The sequence below is a fragment of the Pan paniscus genome, chromosome 19, assembly GCF_029289425.2.
Source record: "Pan paniscus chromosome 19, NHGRI_mPanPan1-v2.0_pri, whole genome shotgun sequence".
NCBI classification, from domain to species: Eukaryota; Metazoa; Chordata; class Mammalia; order Primates; family Hominidae; genus Pan; species Pan paniscus.
The window spans coordinates 9,295,895-9,312,688 of NC_073268.2; the positions used below are offsets into that span (position 1 = coordinate 9,295,895).

At 61.3% G+C, this 16,794-nt stretch overlaps 1 protein-coding gene across 6 annotated transcripts; it reads left to right on the top strand.

Annotated features, from left to right (window-relative positions):
• Positions 1-27: 27 nt before the first annotated feature.
• WDR81 (WD repeat domain 81) lies at positions 28-13,983 on the top strand. Of its 6 annotated transcripts, XM_063598839.1 has the most exons (11): positions 2,312-2,417; positions 3,422-4,058; positions 5,792-5,899; positions 6,169-6,359; positions 6,482-6,672; positions 7,716-7,881; positions 8,057-8,222; positions 8,932-9,621; positions 10,976-11,121; positions 11,443-11,622; positions 12,755-13,983. In XM_063598839.1, the coding sequence occupies exons 2-11, from the start codon at positions 3,545-3,547 to the stop codon at positions 13,073-13,075; spliced, it is 2,673 nt and encodes an 890-aa protein (XP_063454909.1). In that variant the 5' UTR covers positions 2,312-2,417; positions 3,422-3,544; the 3' UTR covers positions 13,076-13,983. The 6 variants fall into 6 exon arrangements, 4 of the variants coding, with proteins under 4 accessions (XP_034797128.1, XP_024781919.2, XP_034797126.1 ...); XM_024926151.4 differs by having other exon boundaries at positions 32-4,058; positions 11,540-11,622; XM_034941235.3 differs by having other exon boundaries at positions 36-4,058.
• The last annotated feature ends 2,811 nt before the right edge of the window (positions 13,984-16,794 follow it).

Sequence of the window (16,794 nt, forward strand, 5' to 3'; positions counted from 1 at the left end):
GGAGCCCAGACCGAGCCAGAGCGGAGCAGCGGGAGGGAGGGCGGGGAGGCCGCCGGGCAGGAAGCGGGGTCCCGCCCGGGCCTCTGGAGCCACGTGCGCTTGTTTCCGTGCTGGGGCGATCACGTGACCCGCGTCAGCTGACCCGTCACGGTGGAGCCCGGTGCTCGCGCTCGGCAGCCTCTGCCCCGCCGCGCCCGGAGCGCAGGACCCGCGGAGGGGTAAGCGCGCCCCCCGTCCGCCTCTTCGCCGCCGCCGGCTTCCTGCGGCCGCCTCCGCCCCAGCCCCTGTCCCGCGCCCATCCCAGCCCCGCCGGCCTGGCACCCCGGAAGCCGTCGCCAGCAGGGCCGTGGCTGGGCTCAGCCCCGCGCTGCCCCCGGGCGGCCTGGAGGAGATGGCCCAGGGCAGCGGGGGGCGGGAAGGCGCTCTCAGAACCCCGGCCGGGGGCTGGCATTCCCCGCCAAGCCCAGACATGCAGGAGCTGCTCCGGAGCGTGGAGAGGGACCTGAGCATCGATCCCAGGCAGCTGGCTCCGGCCCCGGGGGGCACCCACGTGGTGGCCCTAGTGCCTGCGCGCTGGCTGGCCAGCCTCCGCGATCGCCGGCTGCCCCTGGGACCCTGTCCCCGCGCAGAGGGCCTGGGAGAAGCGGAAGTCAGGACTCTCCTGCAGCGCTCTGTGCAAAGGCTGCCTGCCGGCTGGACGCGCGTGGAGGTGCATGGGCTGCGGAAGCGGAGACTGTCCTACCCTCTGGGCGGGGGCCTGCCCTTTGAGGACGGGTCCTGCGGCCCTGAGACCCTCACTCGCTTCATGCAGGAGGTTGCCGCCCAGAATTATCGCAACCTGTGGCGCCATGCATACCACACTTACGGCCAGCCGTACAGTCACAGTCCTGCCCCCTCAGCTGTCCCTGCCTTGGACTCAGTACGGCAGGCTCTGCAGAGGGTCTATGGTTGCTCCTTCCTGCCAGTGGGTGAAACTACCCAATGCCCATCATATGCCAGAGAAGGCCCCTGCCCCCCTCGGGGCAGCCCTGCTTGCCCTAGTCTTTTACGGGCTGAGGCCTTGCTGGAGTCGCCGGAGATGCTGTATGTGGTACACCCTTACGTACAGTTCTCCCTACATGACGTGGTCACCTTCAGCCCTGCCAAGCTGACCAACAGCCAGGCCAAGGTGCTGTTCATTCTCTTCCGCGTGCTGAGGGCTATGGACGCCTGTCACCGCCAGGGGCTGGCGTGTGGGGCCCTGTCTTTGTATCACATCGCGGTGGATGAGAAGCTTTGCAGCGAGCTGCGACTGGACCTGAGTGCTTATGAGAGGCCCGAGGAGGACGAGAATGAGGAGGCCCCTGTGGCAAGGGATGAGGCGGGCATTGCGTCTCAAGAGGAGCAGGGAGGGCAACCTGGGCAACCCACTGGCCAGGAGGAACTTCGGAGCCTCGTGCTGGATTGGGTCCACGGCCGCATCAGCAACTTCCACTACCTCATGCAGCTGAATCGGTTGGCAGGTCGGCGGCAGGGGGACCCCAACTACCACCCCGTGCTGCCCTGGGTGGTGGACTTCACCACGCCCCATGGGCGCTTCCGAGACCTGCGCAAGTCCAAGTTCCGCCTCAACAAGGGGGATAAGCAACTGGACTTCACGTATGAGATGACGCGGCAGGCATTCGTAGCAGGCGGGGCGGGCGGCGGGGAACCCCCTCATGTTCCCCACCACATCTCAGACGTGCTCTCCGACATCACGTACTACGTGTACAAGGCTCGGCGCACGCCTCGGTCGGTGCTCTGCGGACACGTCCGCGCGCAGTGGGAGCCCCATGAGTATCCAGCCAGCATGGAGCGGATGCAGAACTGGACCCCGGATGAGTGCATTCCGGAGTTCTACACCGATCCCTCTATCTTCCGCTCCATCCACCCCGACATGCCTGACCTGGATGTGCCAGCCTGGTGCAGCTCCAGCCAGGAGTTCGTGGCTGCCCACCGAGCCCTGCTGGAGAGCCGCGAGGTGTCCCGGGACCTGCACCATTGGATCGACCTCACGTTTGGCTATAAACTCCAGGGTAAGGAGGCTGTCAAGGAGAAGAATGTGTGTCTGCACCTGGTGGACGCCCACACTCACCTGGCCAGCTACGGGGTGGTGCAGCTCTTCGATCAGCCACACCCCCAGCGCCTGGCTGGGGCTCCTGCCCTTGCCCCCGAGCCTCCCCTCATCCCCAAGCTGTTGGTCCAGACCATCCAGGAGACCACAGGCCGGGAGGACCTCACGGAAAACCCGGGACAGCTTCCAAATGGAGTGGGCCGGCCAGTTTTAGAGGCCACTCCCTGTGAGGCTAGCTGGACCAGAGACAGGCCGGTGGCAGGAGAAGACGACTTGGAACAGGCCACAGAAGCTCTGGATTCCATTTCCCTTGCTGGGAAAGCAGGTGACCAGCTGGGCTCCTCCAGTCAAGCGTCCCCTGGCCTTCTCTCTTTCTCAGTGGCCTCAGCCTCCCGTCCAGGCCGCAGGAATAAAGCTGCTGGGGCAGACCCTGGGGAGGGCGAGGAGGGGAGGATTCTTCTTCCCGAGGGCTTCAATCCCGTGCAGGCCCTGGAGGAGCTGGAGAAAACGGGCAACTTCTTGGCCAAAGGCCTAGGGGGCCTTTTGGAGGTGCCTGAGCAGCCCCGGGTCCAGCCGGCTGTGCCACTGCAGTGCCTACTCCACAGGGACATGCAGGCGCTGGGTGTCCTGTTGGCAGAGATGGTGTTTGCCACCAGGGTGCGGACGCTGCAGCCCGATGCACCTTTGTGGGTACGCTTCCAGGCTGTCCGAGGGCTCTGCACGCGCCACCCCAAGGAGGTCCCTGTGTCTTTGCAGCCCGTGCTGGACACACTCCTGCAGCTGAGTGGCCCCGAAGTCCCCATGGGAGCAGAGAGGGGCAAGCTGGACCAACTGTTTGAGTACAGGCCTGTCTCCCAGGGCCTGCCCCCACCCTGCCCAAGCCAGCTTCTCAGCCCCTTCAGCTCCGTGGTTCCCTTCCCACCCTACTTCCCGGCACTGCACAGATTCATCCTCCTGTACCAGGCAAGGCGCGTGGAGGACGAGGCCCAGGGGCGCGAGCTGGTGTTTGCTCTGTGGCAGCAGCTGGGCGCGGTGCTGAAGGACATCACCCCTGAGGGCCTGGAGATCCTGCTGCCCTTCGTGCTCTCACTCATGTCCGAGGAGCACACAGCTGTGTACACGGCCTGGTATCTGTTTGAGCCTGTTGCCAAGGCACTGGGCCCCAAAAATGCCAATAAGTACCTCCTGAAGCCGCTCATTGGTGCCTACGAGAGCCCCTGCCAGCTACACGGCCGCTTCTACCTGTACACGGACTGCTTTGTGGCCCAGCTGATGGTGCGGCTGGGCCTGCAGGCATTTCTCACTCACCTGCTGCCCCATGTCCTGCAGGTGCTGGCGGGCGCAGAGGCCTCCCAGGAGGAGAGCAAGGACCTGGCAGGGGCTGCTGAGGAGGAGGAGAGCGGGCTGCCCGGGGCCGGGCCTGGCTCCTGTGCTTTTGGGGAGGAGATTCCCATGGATGGGGAGCCTCCTGCCTCCTCGGGCCTGGGGCTCCCAGACTACACGTCCGGCGTCAGCTTCCACGACCAGGCTGACCTCCCTGAGACAGAGGACTTCCAAGCCGGGCTCTATGTGACTGAGTCTCCCCAGCCCCAGGAGGCTGAGGCTGTGAGCCTGGGCCGGCTGAGTGACAAGAGCAGCACCAGCGAGACCTCCCTGGGTGAGGAGCGGGCTCCAGATGAGGGGGGTGCCCCCGTGGACAAGAGCAGCCTTCGATCAGGTGACAGCAGCCAGGACTTGAAGCAAAGCGAGGGCTCTGAGGAGGAAGAGGAGGAGGAGGACAGCTGCGTGGTGCTGGAGGAGGAGGAGGGGGAGCAGGAGGAGGTCACCGGGGCATCTGAGCTCACTCTGTCTGACACGGTGCTGTCCATGGAGACGGTTGTGGCCAGCGGCAGTGGGGGAGATGGAGAAGAAGAGGAGGAGGCACTGCCTGAGCAGTCAGAAGGCAAAGAACAGAAGATCCTCCTTGGTAAGTTCCCAGATCTGGGAGGTGTTGGTCAAAAACACCTCCTGCTGGCTGAGCACGGTGGCTCACGCCTGTATTCTCAGCACTTTGGGAGGCCGAGGCGGGCGGATCACAAGGTCAGGAGATCGAGGCCATCCTGATAACAAGGTGAAACCCCGTCTCTACTAAAAATACAAAAAAATAGCCGGGCATGGGGGCAGGCACCTGTAGTCCCAGCTACTTGGGAGGCTGAGGCAGGAGAATGGCGTGAACCCGGGAGGCGGAGCTTGCAGTGAGCCGAGATCGCGCCACTGCACTCCAGCCAGGGCGACAGAGCGAGACTCCATCTCAAAAAAACAAAAAAACAAAAAAAACAGCTCCTGCTTCTCCCTGCACACTGGCAGAGCACCTACTCTGTGCCAAGCAGTGGATCGAGCCAGGACCACCTGCAACACAAATGTAGGCCTGCCTTCACAGAGCTCACACCCAGCAGACGAGATGCCGCAGTGCAGACAGTCTTAAGCAAGTGTATTATGTTAGTGCGATAAAGAACATGGCTGCATTCCTAGGAGGGAGTGGAACATGGAGCTTTTCGGCCGGGCGCCGTGGCTCACGCCTCTAATCCCAGCACTTTGGGAGGCCGAGGCAGGAGGATCACTTGAGGTTAGGAGTTCGAGACCAGCCTGGCCAACATGGTGAAACCCCGTCTCTACTAAAAATACAAAAATTAGCCAGGTGTGGTGGCGGGCACCTGTAATCCCAGCTATTCAGGAGGCTGAGGCAGGAGAATTATTTGAAACCAGGAGGTGGAGGTTGCAGTGAGCTGAGATCACACCACTGCACTGCAGCCTGGGCAACAGAGCGGGACTCCGTCTCAAAAAAGAAAAAAAAAAGTGCTTTTACATCTAGTTTTCAAGGGTCAGAGCAAGCTTCCTTAAAAGCAGAGACAGTTGAGGTTCAAGTAGGAGTAGGAAGAAGGTAGACAAAAATGGGCAAAAAGAAAGTCTGAAGGCTGAGGGAACAGCGTGTGTGAGGCTCTGAGGCTGTCATATTCCATTGGGGGCCGGGCACGGTGCCTCACGCCTGTAATCCCAGCACTTTGGGAGGCTGAGGCGGATGGATCACAAGGTCAGGAGATTGAGACCATCCTGGCCAATATGGTGAAACCCCATCTCTACTAAAAATACAAAAACTTAGCTGGGCATGGTGGAGGGTGCCTGTAATCTCAGCTATTCGGAAGGCTGAGGCAGGAGAATCGCTTGAACCCAGAGGTTCAAGGAGGAGAGTCAGGGCGGTGGAAGGTGGAGGTTGCAGTGAACTGAGATTGTGCCATTGCACTCCAGCCTGGGCGACAGTGCGAGACTCTGTCTCAAAAAAAAAAAAAGAAGAAGAAGAAGAAGAGAAGCAGGGAAAGGCCATTATGGCGAGACTGAGGGAGTGGAGGGAAGAGAGGCCAGAGTTAAGGTGGCCAGGGCCGGGCCAGGCCTTGTTAAGGAGCTTCAGAAGACCCACGGGCAGGCTAACTTCCTGCGGGTCGTGCCTGTGGAGAGGAACCTGCGGCAGCCAGAGTCCCACAGGCCAGGGCCTGGGCACCTCTGCCGCTGTTACGTGGAGGGGGTGGTGTGGGACAGCCGGCCCGGGCTGGCTCTTGGCAGAGCTGCAGCCGCAGGTGGTTGAGTGGGGTGCCGTGGGGTGGGGTGGGAGGGGTGATGAGCCCCTGTTATCTGAGGAGCTCAGGGCCTGCTCCCACCCCGCAGATACAGCCTGCAAGATGGTCCGCTGGCTGTCTGCCAAGCTCGGCCCCACAGTGGCCTCTCGCCACGTGGCCCGGAACCTGCTCCGCCTGCTGACGTCTTGTTATGTTGGTAAGGAGGCCTGCGGTCAGTGCTGGAGATGAGCCTTTCTCCCAGGCCCTCTGCCTAGCTTCAGCCCTCTCCGGCGGGGATCCTTCCCACCCCTCCCTCAAACCACCCCCCGGCCAGGTGCTGGGTCCCAGTCTGTAAGTGCCAGCCTTGGGTAGGGCCAGACTGGACCCCCAGCTAGAGTGAGCTCAAGCGGCCAGCACAGCCCTGCAGGGCCAGGCTACCCCTGGCCCTCCACTGGCGACTCAGGACTGCTCGCCCTTCCGTGGCAGGACCCACTCGGCAGCAGTTCACAGTGAGCAGTGGCGAGAGCCCACCACTGAGTGCCGGCAACATCTACCAGAAGAGGCCGGTCCTGGGCGACATCGTGTCAGGGCCCGTGCTCAGCTGCCTCCTCCACATCGCCCGCCTGTATGGGGAGCCTGTCCTCACCTACCAGTACCTGCCCTACATCAGCTACCTGGTCAGTCCCTGGTTTGGCAGTCCCGGGGCTGGGAAGGCTGAGGACCTGAGGGCCAGCCCGGGGTCTCTGGGTGCCAGGGGGTCTGTGGGGCTGCCCGGCCCTCATCTGCTCGGTGGCTCTAGGTGGCCCCAGGGAGTGCCTCAGGCCCCAGCCGACTGAACAGCCGTAAGGAGGCGGGGCTGCTGGCCGCGGTGACGCTGACTCAGAAGATCATCGTGTACCTCTCAGACACCACACTCATGGACATCCTGCCCCGGATCAGCCATGAGGTCCTGCTGCCCGTGCTCAGCTTCCTCACCTCCCTCGTCACGGGGTAGGCCTCTGCCCCAGCTGATGTAGGGGGACCGGCCCAGTGGAGGGGCTGCCCAGGAGGGGCTGGGAAGCTCAAGGGAGAGGATGTAACACTGGGCTGGGTGTCAAGAGTCCTGGTTTTGATCCCAGCTGTGTGACCCTGAGCAAGCCACACCCTTTTCCTGTGCCTCAGTTTCCTCATCTGGTTTGGACCAGTTGGTCTTGGAGCTCCTTTCATTTAAAGCTTTTGGTATGTCCGGGTGTGGTGGCTCATGCCTGTAATCCCAGCACTTTGAGAGGCTGAGGCGGGAAGATTGCTTGAGCCCAGGAGTTCAAGACCAGCCTGGGCAACAAAATGAGACCTCCTCTCTAAAAATATATATAAAAACCGAGCGTGGTGTCTCACCCCTGTAATCCCAGCACTTTGGGGGGCTGAGGCGGGTGGATCACGAGGTCAGGAGTTTGAGAGCCGCCTGGCCAACATGGTGAAACCCCGTCTCTACTAAAAATACAAAATCTTCGCTGGGCATGGCAGCAGGTGCCTGCAATCCCAGGTTCTCGGGAAGCTGAGGTGGGAGAATTGCTTGAACCTGGGAAGCGGAGGTTGCAGTGAGCTGAGATCATGCCATTGTACTGCAGCCTAGGCGACAGAGCAAGACTCCGTCTCAAAAAAAAAAAAAAGTACATATATATGCTGGGTGCTGTGGCTCATGCCTGTAATCCCAGCACTTTGGGAGGCCAAGGTGGGTGGATCGCTTGAGGTCAGGAGTTCGAGACCAGGCTGGCCAATATGGCAAAACCCTGTCTCTACTAAAAATACAAAAAAAATTAGCCGGGTATGGTGGCTCATGCCTGTAGTCCCAGCTACTCGGGAGACTGAGGCAGGAGAATCGCTTGAACCCGGGAGGCAGAGGTTGCAGTGAGCCGAGATCGCACCACTGCACTCCAGCCTGGGTGACAGAGCAAGACTCCATCTCAATAAAAATAAAAATAAATAAAGCTTTTGCTAGATTCTGGTCAAGCCCTGCAGAACGGGGGGCTGAAGCTCATGAGCTCTGTTTCCAGGTTCCCAAGTGGGGCCCAGGCTCGGACCATCCTGTGTGTGAAAACCATCAGCCTCATCGCTCTCATCTGCCTGCGCATCGGACAGGAGATGGTCCAGCAGCACCTGAGCGAGCCTGTGGCCACCTTCTTCCAGGTCTTCTCTCAGCTGCATGAGCTTCGGCAACAGGTGGGCAGATCTGCCGGGCCAGGGCGGGCCGGGGCGGGGGCTGTGGACCTGGGTGACCCCCTGGGCGTCTTGCTCATAGGATCTGAAGCTGGACCCCGCGGGCCGTGGTGAGGGCCAGGGTGGGCCAGGGTGGGAGCTGTGGACCCGGCTGACCCCTTGGGCGTCTTGCTCATAGGATCTGAAGCTGGACCCTGCGGGCCGTGGTGAGGGCCAGCTGCCACAGGTGGTCTTCTCTGATGGGCAGCAGCGGTCCGTGGACCCCGCCCTGCTGGACGAGCTGCAGAAGGTGTTCACCCTGGAGATGGCGTACACAATCTACGTGCCCTTCTCCTGCCTGTTGGGTACTGCCCCGTCACGTTCCCCATCACAGTCTTTGTGGCTGTCTCCTCCCTTGGGAGGCCCCATTCTCTGCCCTTGCCCCAGAGTCAGCAGTGGGTCCTAAGCAGTGGGTCCTAAGAGCCAGCAGGATGGGTGAGAGCAAAGGAATTTGGCCTCAGACCCCTACCCCCAAGGTGATACACAAACAGGGACTGAGCAGTAGCCAGCAAGAGAGGCCCAGAAGCTGGCCTGTAGTGTCCCTGGGGAAGGCAGGAGAGTCAGGGCGGTGGACTGGCGGTCCGCAGGAGCTGGCGAGAGGGAAGGAGTGGCCTCCTGTTTACGAAGCTTCCCCTCTGGGCCCTGCACGGTGCTGTGCTGATCGTTTCAGCGTGTCTTCTCCCTGGAGAGGACAGACAGCCCTGTGGTTACACCTGTTATCATCCTGCCACTGAAATCTAAGCTTGGGAGGCCAGGGCACCACCTGTCTTGTTCCATATTCTATTCCTAGTGCCCAGCACGGCACGGCACATATAGAAGACGCTCATGTGTACATCACAACGGAATGAATCCACATTTCACTGAGGAGGAAACTGAGGCTCAGAGACAGAGTTACTTGCCCAGAGTTGCAGAGCCAGTTCCCGCCCCATCTTCTGTGGCTCCCGAGTCCTCGGATGGGTGATAGCAGCCGCCTGCCATCTTCCCTGTCTCAGGACTTCTCCCACTCCTATCCAGGTGACATCATCCGGAAAATCATCCCCAACCACGAGCTGGTTGGGGAGCTGGCGGCGCTGTACTTGGAGAGCATCAGCCCCAGCAGTCGCAACCCTGCCAGCGTGGAACCCACCGTGCCCAGCACCGGCCCCGAGTGGGACCCCCAGGGTGGGGGCTGCCCTCAGGATGACGGCCACTCAGGGACCTTTGGGAGCGTCCTGGTGGGGAACCGCATTCAGATCCCCAATGACTCTCGGTCTGAGAACCCCGGACCGCTGGGCCCCATCTCGGGGGTGGGTGGCGGGGGCCTGGGCAGCGGGAGCGACGACAATGCCCTGAAGCAGGAGCTGCCGCGGAGTGTGCACGGGCTGAGCGGAAACTGGCTGGCGTACTGGCAGTACGAGATCGGCGTGAGCCAGCAGGATGCCCACTTTCACTTCCACCAGATCCGCCTGCAGAGCTTCCCGGGCCACTCGGGGGCCGTCAAGTGCGTGGCACCCCTGAGCGGCGAGGACTTCTTCCTGAGCGGCAGCAAGGATCGTACCGTGCGCCTCTGGCCGCTGTACAACTACGGCGACGGGACCAGCGAGACGGCCCCACGCCTCGTCTACACCCAGCACCGCAAGAGCATCTTCTTCGTGGGCCAGCTTGAGGCCCCGCAGCACGTGGTGAGCTGTGACGGGGCTGTGCACGTCTGGGACCCCTTCACAGGTGAGCGGGCCCAGGCGAGGCCTGTTCTCTTCCTGCTCCTGCGCCCCACCAGGCCTCCAGGAAGGGGGCCCGAGGGTGGGGCTGTAATGCTGCGGAGTTTGGGGAGACCCAGCGAGGCCGCCTAGGAGAACAGTTAGGGCTTCGAATCTGTTAGACTTGAGTCTGAATTGGCTCCACCGGCTTACTTGCTGAGTGACCTTGAGCAAGTTCCTGCTGCTGGAAGCGTCTCCTTTCCCATCTATAAACTGAGAATCAGAAAAACTGGCTTAGAAGATAACACACAGCCGGGCGCAGTGGCTCACGCCTGTAATCCCAGCACTTTGGGAGGCTGAGGCGGGCGGATCATGAGGTCAGGAGATCGAGATCATCCTGGCTAACATGGTGAAACCCCGTCTCTACTAAAAATACAAAAATTAGCGGGGCGTGGTGGTGGGCGCCTGTAGTCCCAACTACACAGGAGGCTGAGGCAGGAGAATCTCTCAAACTCAGGTGGCAGAGGTTGCCGTGAGCCGAGATCGCGCCACTGCACTCTAGCCCGGGCAACAGAGCGAGACTCTGTCTCAAAAAAAAAAAAAAAGAAGATAACACATGTAGGGTTTTGGCTTCATGTGTAGCAGATATTTGGCCAATGGTTGCTTATTTTTTGGCGTCACCATAGGGAGAAATATGGTTAAAAGGGGGAAAGGGATGGTGTCGGGGAAGACAGAGGGAGGTGGCATTGGGTCAGCAGCACTGTGCAGAGAGAGGAGGTTGCTTTGGGGATGGGAGCCTGGCCGGGCCATGGAAGCAGGAAGGTGGGAGAGTCAAGAAACAGCTTTAGGCCGACACAGTGGCTCACGCCTGTAATCTCAGCACTCTGGGAGGCCAGGAGTTGGAGACCAGACTGGCTGACATGGTGAAACCCCATCTCTACTAAGAATACAAAAAAAGGCCAGACGCGGTGGCTCACGCCTGTAATCCCAGCACTTTGGGAGGCCAAGGTGGGCAGATCATGAGGTCAGGAGATCGAGACCATCCTGGCTAACATGGTGAAACCCTGTCTCTACCAAAAATACAAAAAATTAGCCAGGCGTGGTGGCGGACGCCTGTAGTCCCAACTATTCGGGAGGCTGAGGCAGGAGAATTGCTTGAACCTGGGAGGCGGAGGTTGCAGTGAGCCAAGATCGCACCACTGCACTCCAGCCTGGGCGACAGAGCGAGACTCCGTCTCAAAAAAAAAAGAAACATCTTTAGCATTTTCTAAGGATCCCTGGGGGACGGGAGGCAGGTATGCGGTGAGTTGGGGGATTAGAAGCTCCCAGGGCTCTTCCGTCAGCTGCTGGGACCCCAGATCCACTGTGACTTTCCTTCCCAGGGAAGACCCTTCGCACAGTGGAGCCGCTGGACAGCCGGGTGCCCCTGACTGCGGTGGCTGTCATGCCCGCCCCCCACACCAGCATCACCATGGCCAGCTCTGACTCTACCCTGCGCTTTGTGGACTGCAGGAAGCCTGGTCTGCAGGTCAGGGTGGTCCAGTTCCCTGAGCACTCGCCTGGTTCTCTGGGGACCTGGCAAGGAGGAGAGACTCCCCAAAAACAGAAAGCCAGGATGTCGTTCTGGGGCCCTAGTTAGTTTCTCTTTGGTGCTGGATCACCCACAGCCACACATCCTGCGGGGCAGGACTCTGGCCTGTGATGGGGGTGGGGTTCTGGGCTTTTCATGCCCCCTGATGAGGGTCAGAGGCTCAGGCCTTCCTGCCGTGTGGGCTTGGGTGGTGGGCAGGGCCTTGGGGAGTGTGAGATGGGAAGGTGGTGCCTCAGCTCAGCCGCCCTCTCCCTGCAGCACGAGTTCCGACTGGGCGGTGGGCTGAACCCTGGGCTTGTCCGTGCCCTGGCTGTCAGCCCCAGTGGCCGTAGTGTCGTGGCCGGCTTCTCCTCAGGCTTCATGGTGCTCCTGGACACCCGCACGGGCCTGGTTCTGCGAGGCTGGCCAGCCCACGAGGGGGACATTCTGCAGATCAAGGTGACGGGCCGGGTCCCCCTCCCCTTGCTGCCCGACCCCCACCCCTGTCCAGCCATCACCCCTGCTTAGGGTCTGCCTGCCCGGGGACAGGCTCGAACTGGTCTGTCTTATATACCTGGTCCAGGACTAACTGGGCAGGGAGGGTAGCCCTCTTGGTCCAACTTGGGAGCCAGTCGCACTGCAGGGGTCTCAGCAGGAGGCAGGCCATGGGGGCGGGAGCCACGGGGCAGTGGGGCGGGAGCTATGGGGCAGGGCTGACCCTGTTGCTCATGGCGATGTTCTAATGAGTAACCCTTGTCCATATTTGTCTTGCTTGGAGGATCAGGGGTCAGGCCCTGTCCGTGACCCAGTTCAGGTTAAATAAAGCTGAGCTGGGAGGCTGTTTACTGCCGGTAGACCACTGAGCAGAGTCCATGGCCCTGCCGGGCTGCCCTGGCTGGGGGCAGGAGCACGCCTGGGCATGGGGATCCTGCCCCCCTCTCCTTCCCCTCCCCCTCCCTCCATTCTCAGTCACAGGCCTCGGGGAGCTGCTCAGGGAGGAACAGGGCTTCGTGTGGGAGGATTTCTGCAGGCAGCTGGGACTTTCCTCCCCAGCTTGGCTGGAGGCCAGGAGTCTTGCATTGCCCTGCTGACAGCAGGCTGTCGCTGGCTCCCTCCAGAGCCCCAGGGAACCCTCAGCTCGAGGTGCCCCCAAATTCTAACTTTCCAAGAAAGTGTCGGGAGGGCTCTGGGGTCAGCCTGGGTGTTAATCCCAGCTCTGCTGCTTGCTGGCCCCATGACCTTGGTATGGTTACTTCACTTCTCTGAGCGTCGCTTTTCCTGTCTGTGAAATGGGGACAATGGCAGCATCCACTGCATAGGGTTGTTACGAAGGTCAAGGTCGTCACGTGCACGCCTGGCACCATGCCTGTGCGTAGTTCTCAAGTTGGAGTGACGACTGGGTTACGGATGCTGAGTGTATTAAAATGAACCAATGTGAATATGGTGTGTGTGGGAGGGTGGCGGCTTGTCACCCACCCAGGACAGCCTGTCTCCCTGGAGAGAGACTGTGGAGGGAACTGGGAAGGCCTTGGGGCCCAAGGGTATGCAGAAGTACCCAGGCTCCTGCTGAGGCTCTCCTCTCCCGGGACAGGCGGTGGAGGGCAGCGTCCTGGTCAGCTCCTCCTCTGACCATTCCTTGACCGTCTGGAAGGAGCTGGAGCAGAAGCCCACCCATCACTACAAGTCAGCATCCGACCCCATCCACACCTTTGACCTGTACGGCAGCGAGGTGGTCACTGGCACCGTGTCCAACAAGATTGGCGTCTGCTCCCTGCTTGAGCCACCCTCGCAGGCCACCACGAAGCTCAGCTCTGAGAACTTCCGTGGCACGCTCACCAGCCTGGCCTTGCTGCCCACTAAACGCCACCTCCTGCTGGGCTCAGACAACGGGGTTATCCGCCTCCTGGCATAGACTGAGGCAGGAGCTGGCCGGGCAAGTGTGGGAAGACATCTGCGGGCGCGTGTCTGCTCACCCTGTTCCCTGAGCAGCAGCTCCCTCCAGGGAGGCCCTGGGTCCCACGCCCTGGTGCCCACATGGCCTGCCAACTAGGGCCTCCAACTGGAGTGGGGGAGTCCTGGCCCCTGAATCACCAGAGCCACCAAGCCTGCCAGAGGGGTCTCATTCATGGCTTGGGGACACAGGGCTCCTAGCAAGCAGGAAGTAAGAGCAGGAGGAAGCATTGCTACCTTCACTTCTCCCCAGCTCTGCCCTCTGGGTCCACATGAGGACAGGGAAGCTCGGGAAGGGGAAGGGAGACTGGCCCTGCCCAGCTGGTCTCTAGCCCCTCAGCCCCCACTGGGCACTCTCTGTCCCATCCCTCTAGGACAGGGAAGCTGGCCTGGTCCAGGGCACTGATGGTGCTTGGATTCCAGCCTAAGGAAGGCTGGCCGTGGTCTAGGAGTTAAGGGCTTGGGTCTGGGGTTTAAGTGGCCACCCATCCAGGCCCTGGCCAGTGTGGGACCGGGAGGGGAAGGAAGAAAGAGGCTAGGAGCAGGGGGGAGAAGGTGCACTTGGCCAGTGGCACCTGCCAGGAGTGAGTCCATGCGTTGTCTGCCCACCCCTACCACAGTGTTTGTGCCTTGAGCTGAGGGGGTAGCCTCTGGGCCCTGAACCACTGCTGGGGCTCCACGACCCTGAGAGAAGGGGTGAGAAGAATCATCTCTGCACCTCGGGTCTCTGCCAGAGGAAGACTTAAGCATCCCTGCGGCCTCACATTCTAGACAGAGATGAGGTCCAGGGGTTGGCCCCTGCTGCCTCCTCACAATTTGCAATAGATGTAAATAGGACCAATAAATCCTTTGGAAGAGCCATGGGGCGAACTGAGGCTTCTCTTTTTTTTTTTTTCAATAGAGATGGAGTCTGACTATGTTGCCCAAGCTGGTCTCCAACTCCTGGGCTCAAGCGATCCTCTTGCCTCGGCCTCCCAAAGTGTTGGGATTATAGGCATGAGCCACCGCGCCCAGCCTGAGGCTTATCTTGCTGGTGGTGTCAGGGTGGGGAAAGTCGAGACCCAGCAGTTTCCAGGACAGTGAGGGTGGGAAGGGGCCTGATGGAGGGAGTGAGGAGCAGGACAGTGAGGGTGGGAAGGAGCCTGATGCAGGGAGTGAGGAGCAGGACAGTGAGGGTGGGAAGGAGCCTGATGCAGGGAGTGAGGAGCAGGCGTGAGGGTGGGAAGCGGCCTGATGCAGGGAGTGAGGAACAGGACAGTGAGGGTGGGAAGGGGCGTGATGCAGGGAGTGAGGAGCAGGACAGTGAGGGTGGGAAGGGGCCTGATGCAGGGAGTGAGGAGCAGGACGGTGAGGGTGGGAAGGAGCCTGATGCAGGGAGTGAGGAGCAGGACGGTGAGGGTGGGAAGGAGCCTGATGCAGGCAGTGAGGAGCAGGACGGTGAGGGTGGGAAGGGGCCTGATGCAGGGAGTGAGGAGCAGGACAGTGAGGGTGGGAAGGAGCGTGATGCAGGGAGTGAGGAGCAGGACGGTGAGGGTGGGAAGGAGCCTGATGCAGGGAGTGAGGAGCAGGATGGTGAGGGTGGGAAGGAGCCTGATGCAGGGAGTGAGGAGCAGGACGGTGAGGGTGGGAAGGAGCCTGATGCAGGGAGTGAGGAGCAGGCATGAGGGTGGGAAGGAGCCTGATGCAGGGAGTGAGGAGCAGGCGTGAGGGTGGGAAGCAGCCTGATGCAGGGAGTGAGGAGCAGGACAGTGAGGGTGGGAAGTGGCCTGATGCAGGGAGTGAGGAGCAGGACAGTGAGGGTGGGAAGGAGCCTGATGCAGGGAGTGAGGAGCAGGACAGTGAGGGTGGGAAGTGGCCTGATGCAGGGAGTGAGGAGCAGGACAGTGAGGGTGGGAAGGAGCCTGATGCAGGGAGTGAGGAGCAGGCGTGAGGGTGGGAAGGAGCCTGATGCAGGGAGTGAGGAGCAGGACAGTGAGGGTGGGAAGGAGCCTGATGCAGGGAGTGAGGAGCAGGACAGTGAGGGTGGGAAGTGGCCTGATGCAGGGAGTGAGGAGCAGGACAGTGAGGGTGGGAAGTGGCCTGATGCAGGGAGTGAGGAGCAGGACAGTGAGGGTGGGAAGTGGCCTGATGCAGGGAGTGAGGAGCAGGACAGTGAGGGTGGGAAGTGGCCTGATGCAGGGAGGAGCAGGCGTGAGGGTGGGAAGGAGCCTGAGGCAGGGAGTGAGGAGCAGGACAGTGAGGGTGGGAAGGGGCCTGATGCAGGGAGTGAAGAGCAGGACGGTGAGGGTGGGAAGGAGCCTGAGGCAGGGAGTGAGGAGCAGGACGGTGAGGGTGGGAAGGAGCCTGATGCAGGGAGTGAGAAGCAGGCGTGAGGGTGGGAAGGAGCCTGATGCAGGGAGTGAGGAGCAGGCGTGAGGGTGGGAAGGAGACTGATGCAGGGAGTGAGGAGCAGGCGTGAGGGTGGGAAGCAGCCTGATGCAGGGAGTGAGGAGCAGGACAGTGAGGGTGGGAAGTGGCCTGATGCAGGGAGTGAGGAGCAGGCGTGAGGGTGGGAAGCAGCCTGATGCAGGGAGTGAGGAGCAGGACAGTGAGGGTGGGAAGGAGCCTGATGCAGGGAGTGAGGAGCAGGACAGTGAGGGTGGGAAGGAGCCTGATGCAGGGAGTGAGGAGCAGGCGTGAGGTTGGGAAGCAGCCTGATGCAGGGAGTGAGGAGCAGGACAGTGAGGGTGGGAAGTGGCCTGATGCAGGGAGTGAGGCACAGGACGGTGAGGGTGGGAAGGAGCCTGATGCAGGGAGTGAGGAGCAGGACAGTGGGGGTGGGAAGTGGCCTGATGCAGGGAGTGAGGCACAGGACGGTGAGGGTGGGAAGGAGCCTGATGCAGGGAGTGAGGAGCAGGACAGTGGGGGTGGGAAGTGGCCTGATGCAGGCAGTGAGGAGCAGGTGTGAGGGTGGGAAGGAGCCTGATGCAGGACAGTGAGGGTGGGAAGGAGCTTGATGCAGGGAGTGAGGAGCAGGACAGTGAGGGTGGGAAGCGGCTTGATGCAGGGAGTGAGGAGCAGGACAGTGAGGGTGGAAAGCGGCCTGATGGAGGGAGTGAGGAGCAGGACAGTGAGGGTGGAAAGCGGCCTGATGCAGGGAGTGAGGAGCAGGACAGTGAGAGTGGGAAGGAGCCTGATGCAGGGAGTGAGGAGCAGGACAGTGAGGGTGGGAGGCGGCCTGATGCAGGGAGTGAGGCGCAGGACAGTGAGGGTGGGAGGTGGCCTGATGCAGGGAGTGAGGTGCAGGACAGTGAGGGTGGGAAGGAGCCTGATGCAGGGAGTGAGGAGCAGGCCTGAGGTCGGGAAGGAGCCTGATGCAGGGAGTGAGGAGCAGGCGTGAGGAAGCAGCCTGATGCAGGGAGTGAGGAGCAGGACAGTGAGGTGGGAAGGAGCCTGATGCAGGGAGTGAGGAGCAGGATAGTGAGGGTGGAAAGTGGCCTGATGCAGGGAGTGAGGAGCAGGCATGAGGGTGGGAAGGAGCCTGATGCAGGGAGTGAGGAGCAGTCGTGAGGGTGGGAAGCGGCCTGATGCAGGGAGTGAGGAGCAGGACAGTGAGAGTGGGAAGGAGCCTGATGCAGGGAGTGAGGAGCAGGCGTGAGGGTGGGAAGGAGCCTGATGCAGGGAGTGAGGAGCAGGCGTGAG

Bases quoted from the DNA above. Each gene is read 5' to 3' on its own strand.
- WDR81 (XM_034941235.3), top strand. From the start codon at position 392: ATGGCCCAGGGCAGCGGGGGGCGGGAAGGCGCTCTCAGAACCCCGGCC. The intron at 6,673-7,715 runs GTAGGCCTCTGC...CTCTGTTTCCAG, and splicing joins CTCACCTCCCTCGTCACGGG to GTTCCCAAGTGGGGCCCAGG. The intron at 7,882-8,056 runs GTGGGCAGATCT...TCTTGCTCATAG, and splicing joins TGCATGAGCTTCGGCAACAG to GATCTGAAGCTGGACCCTGC.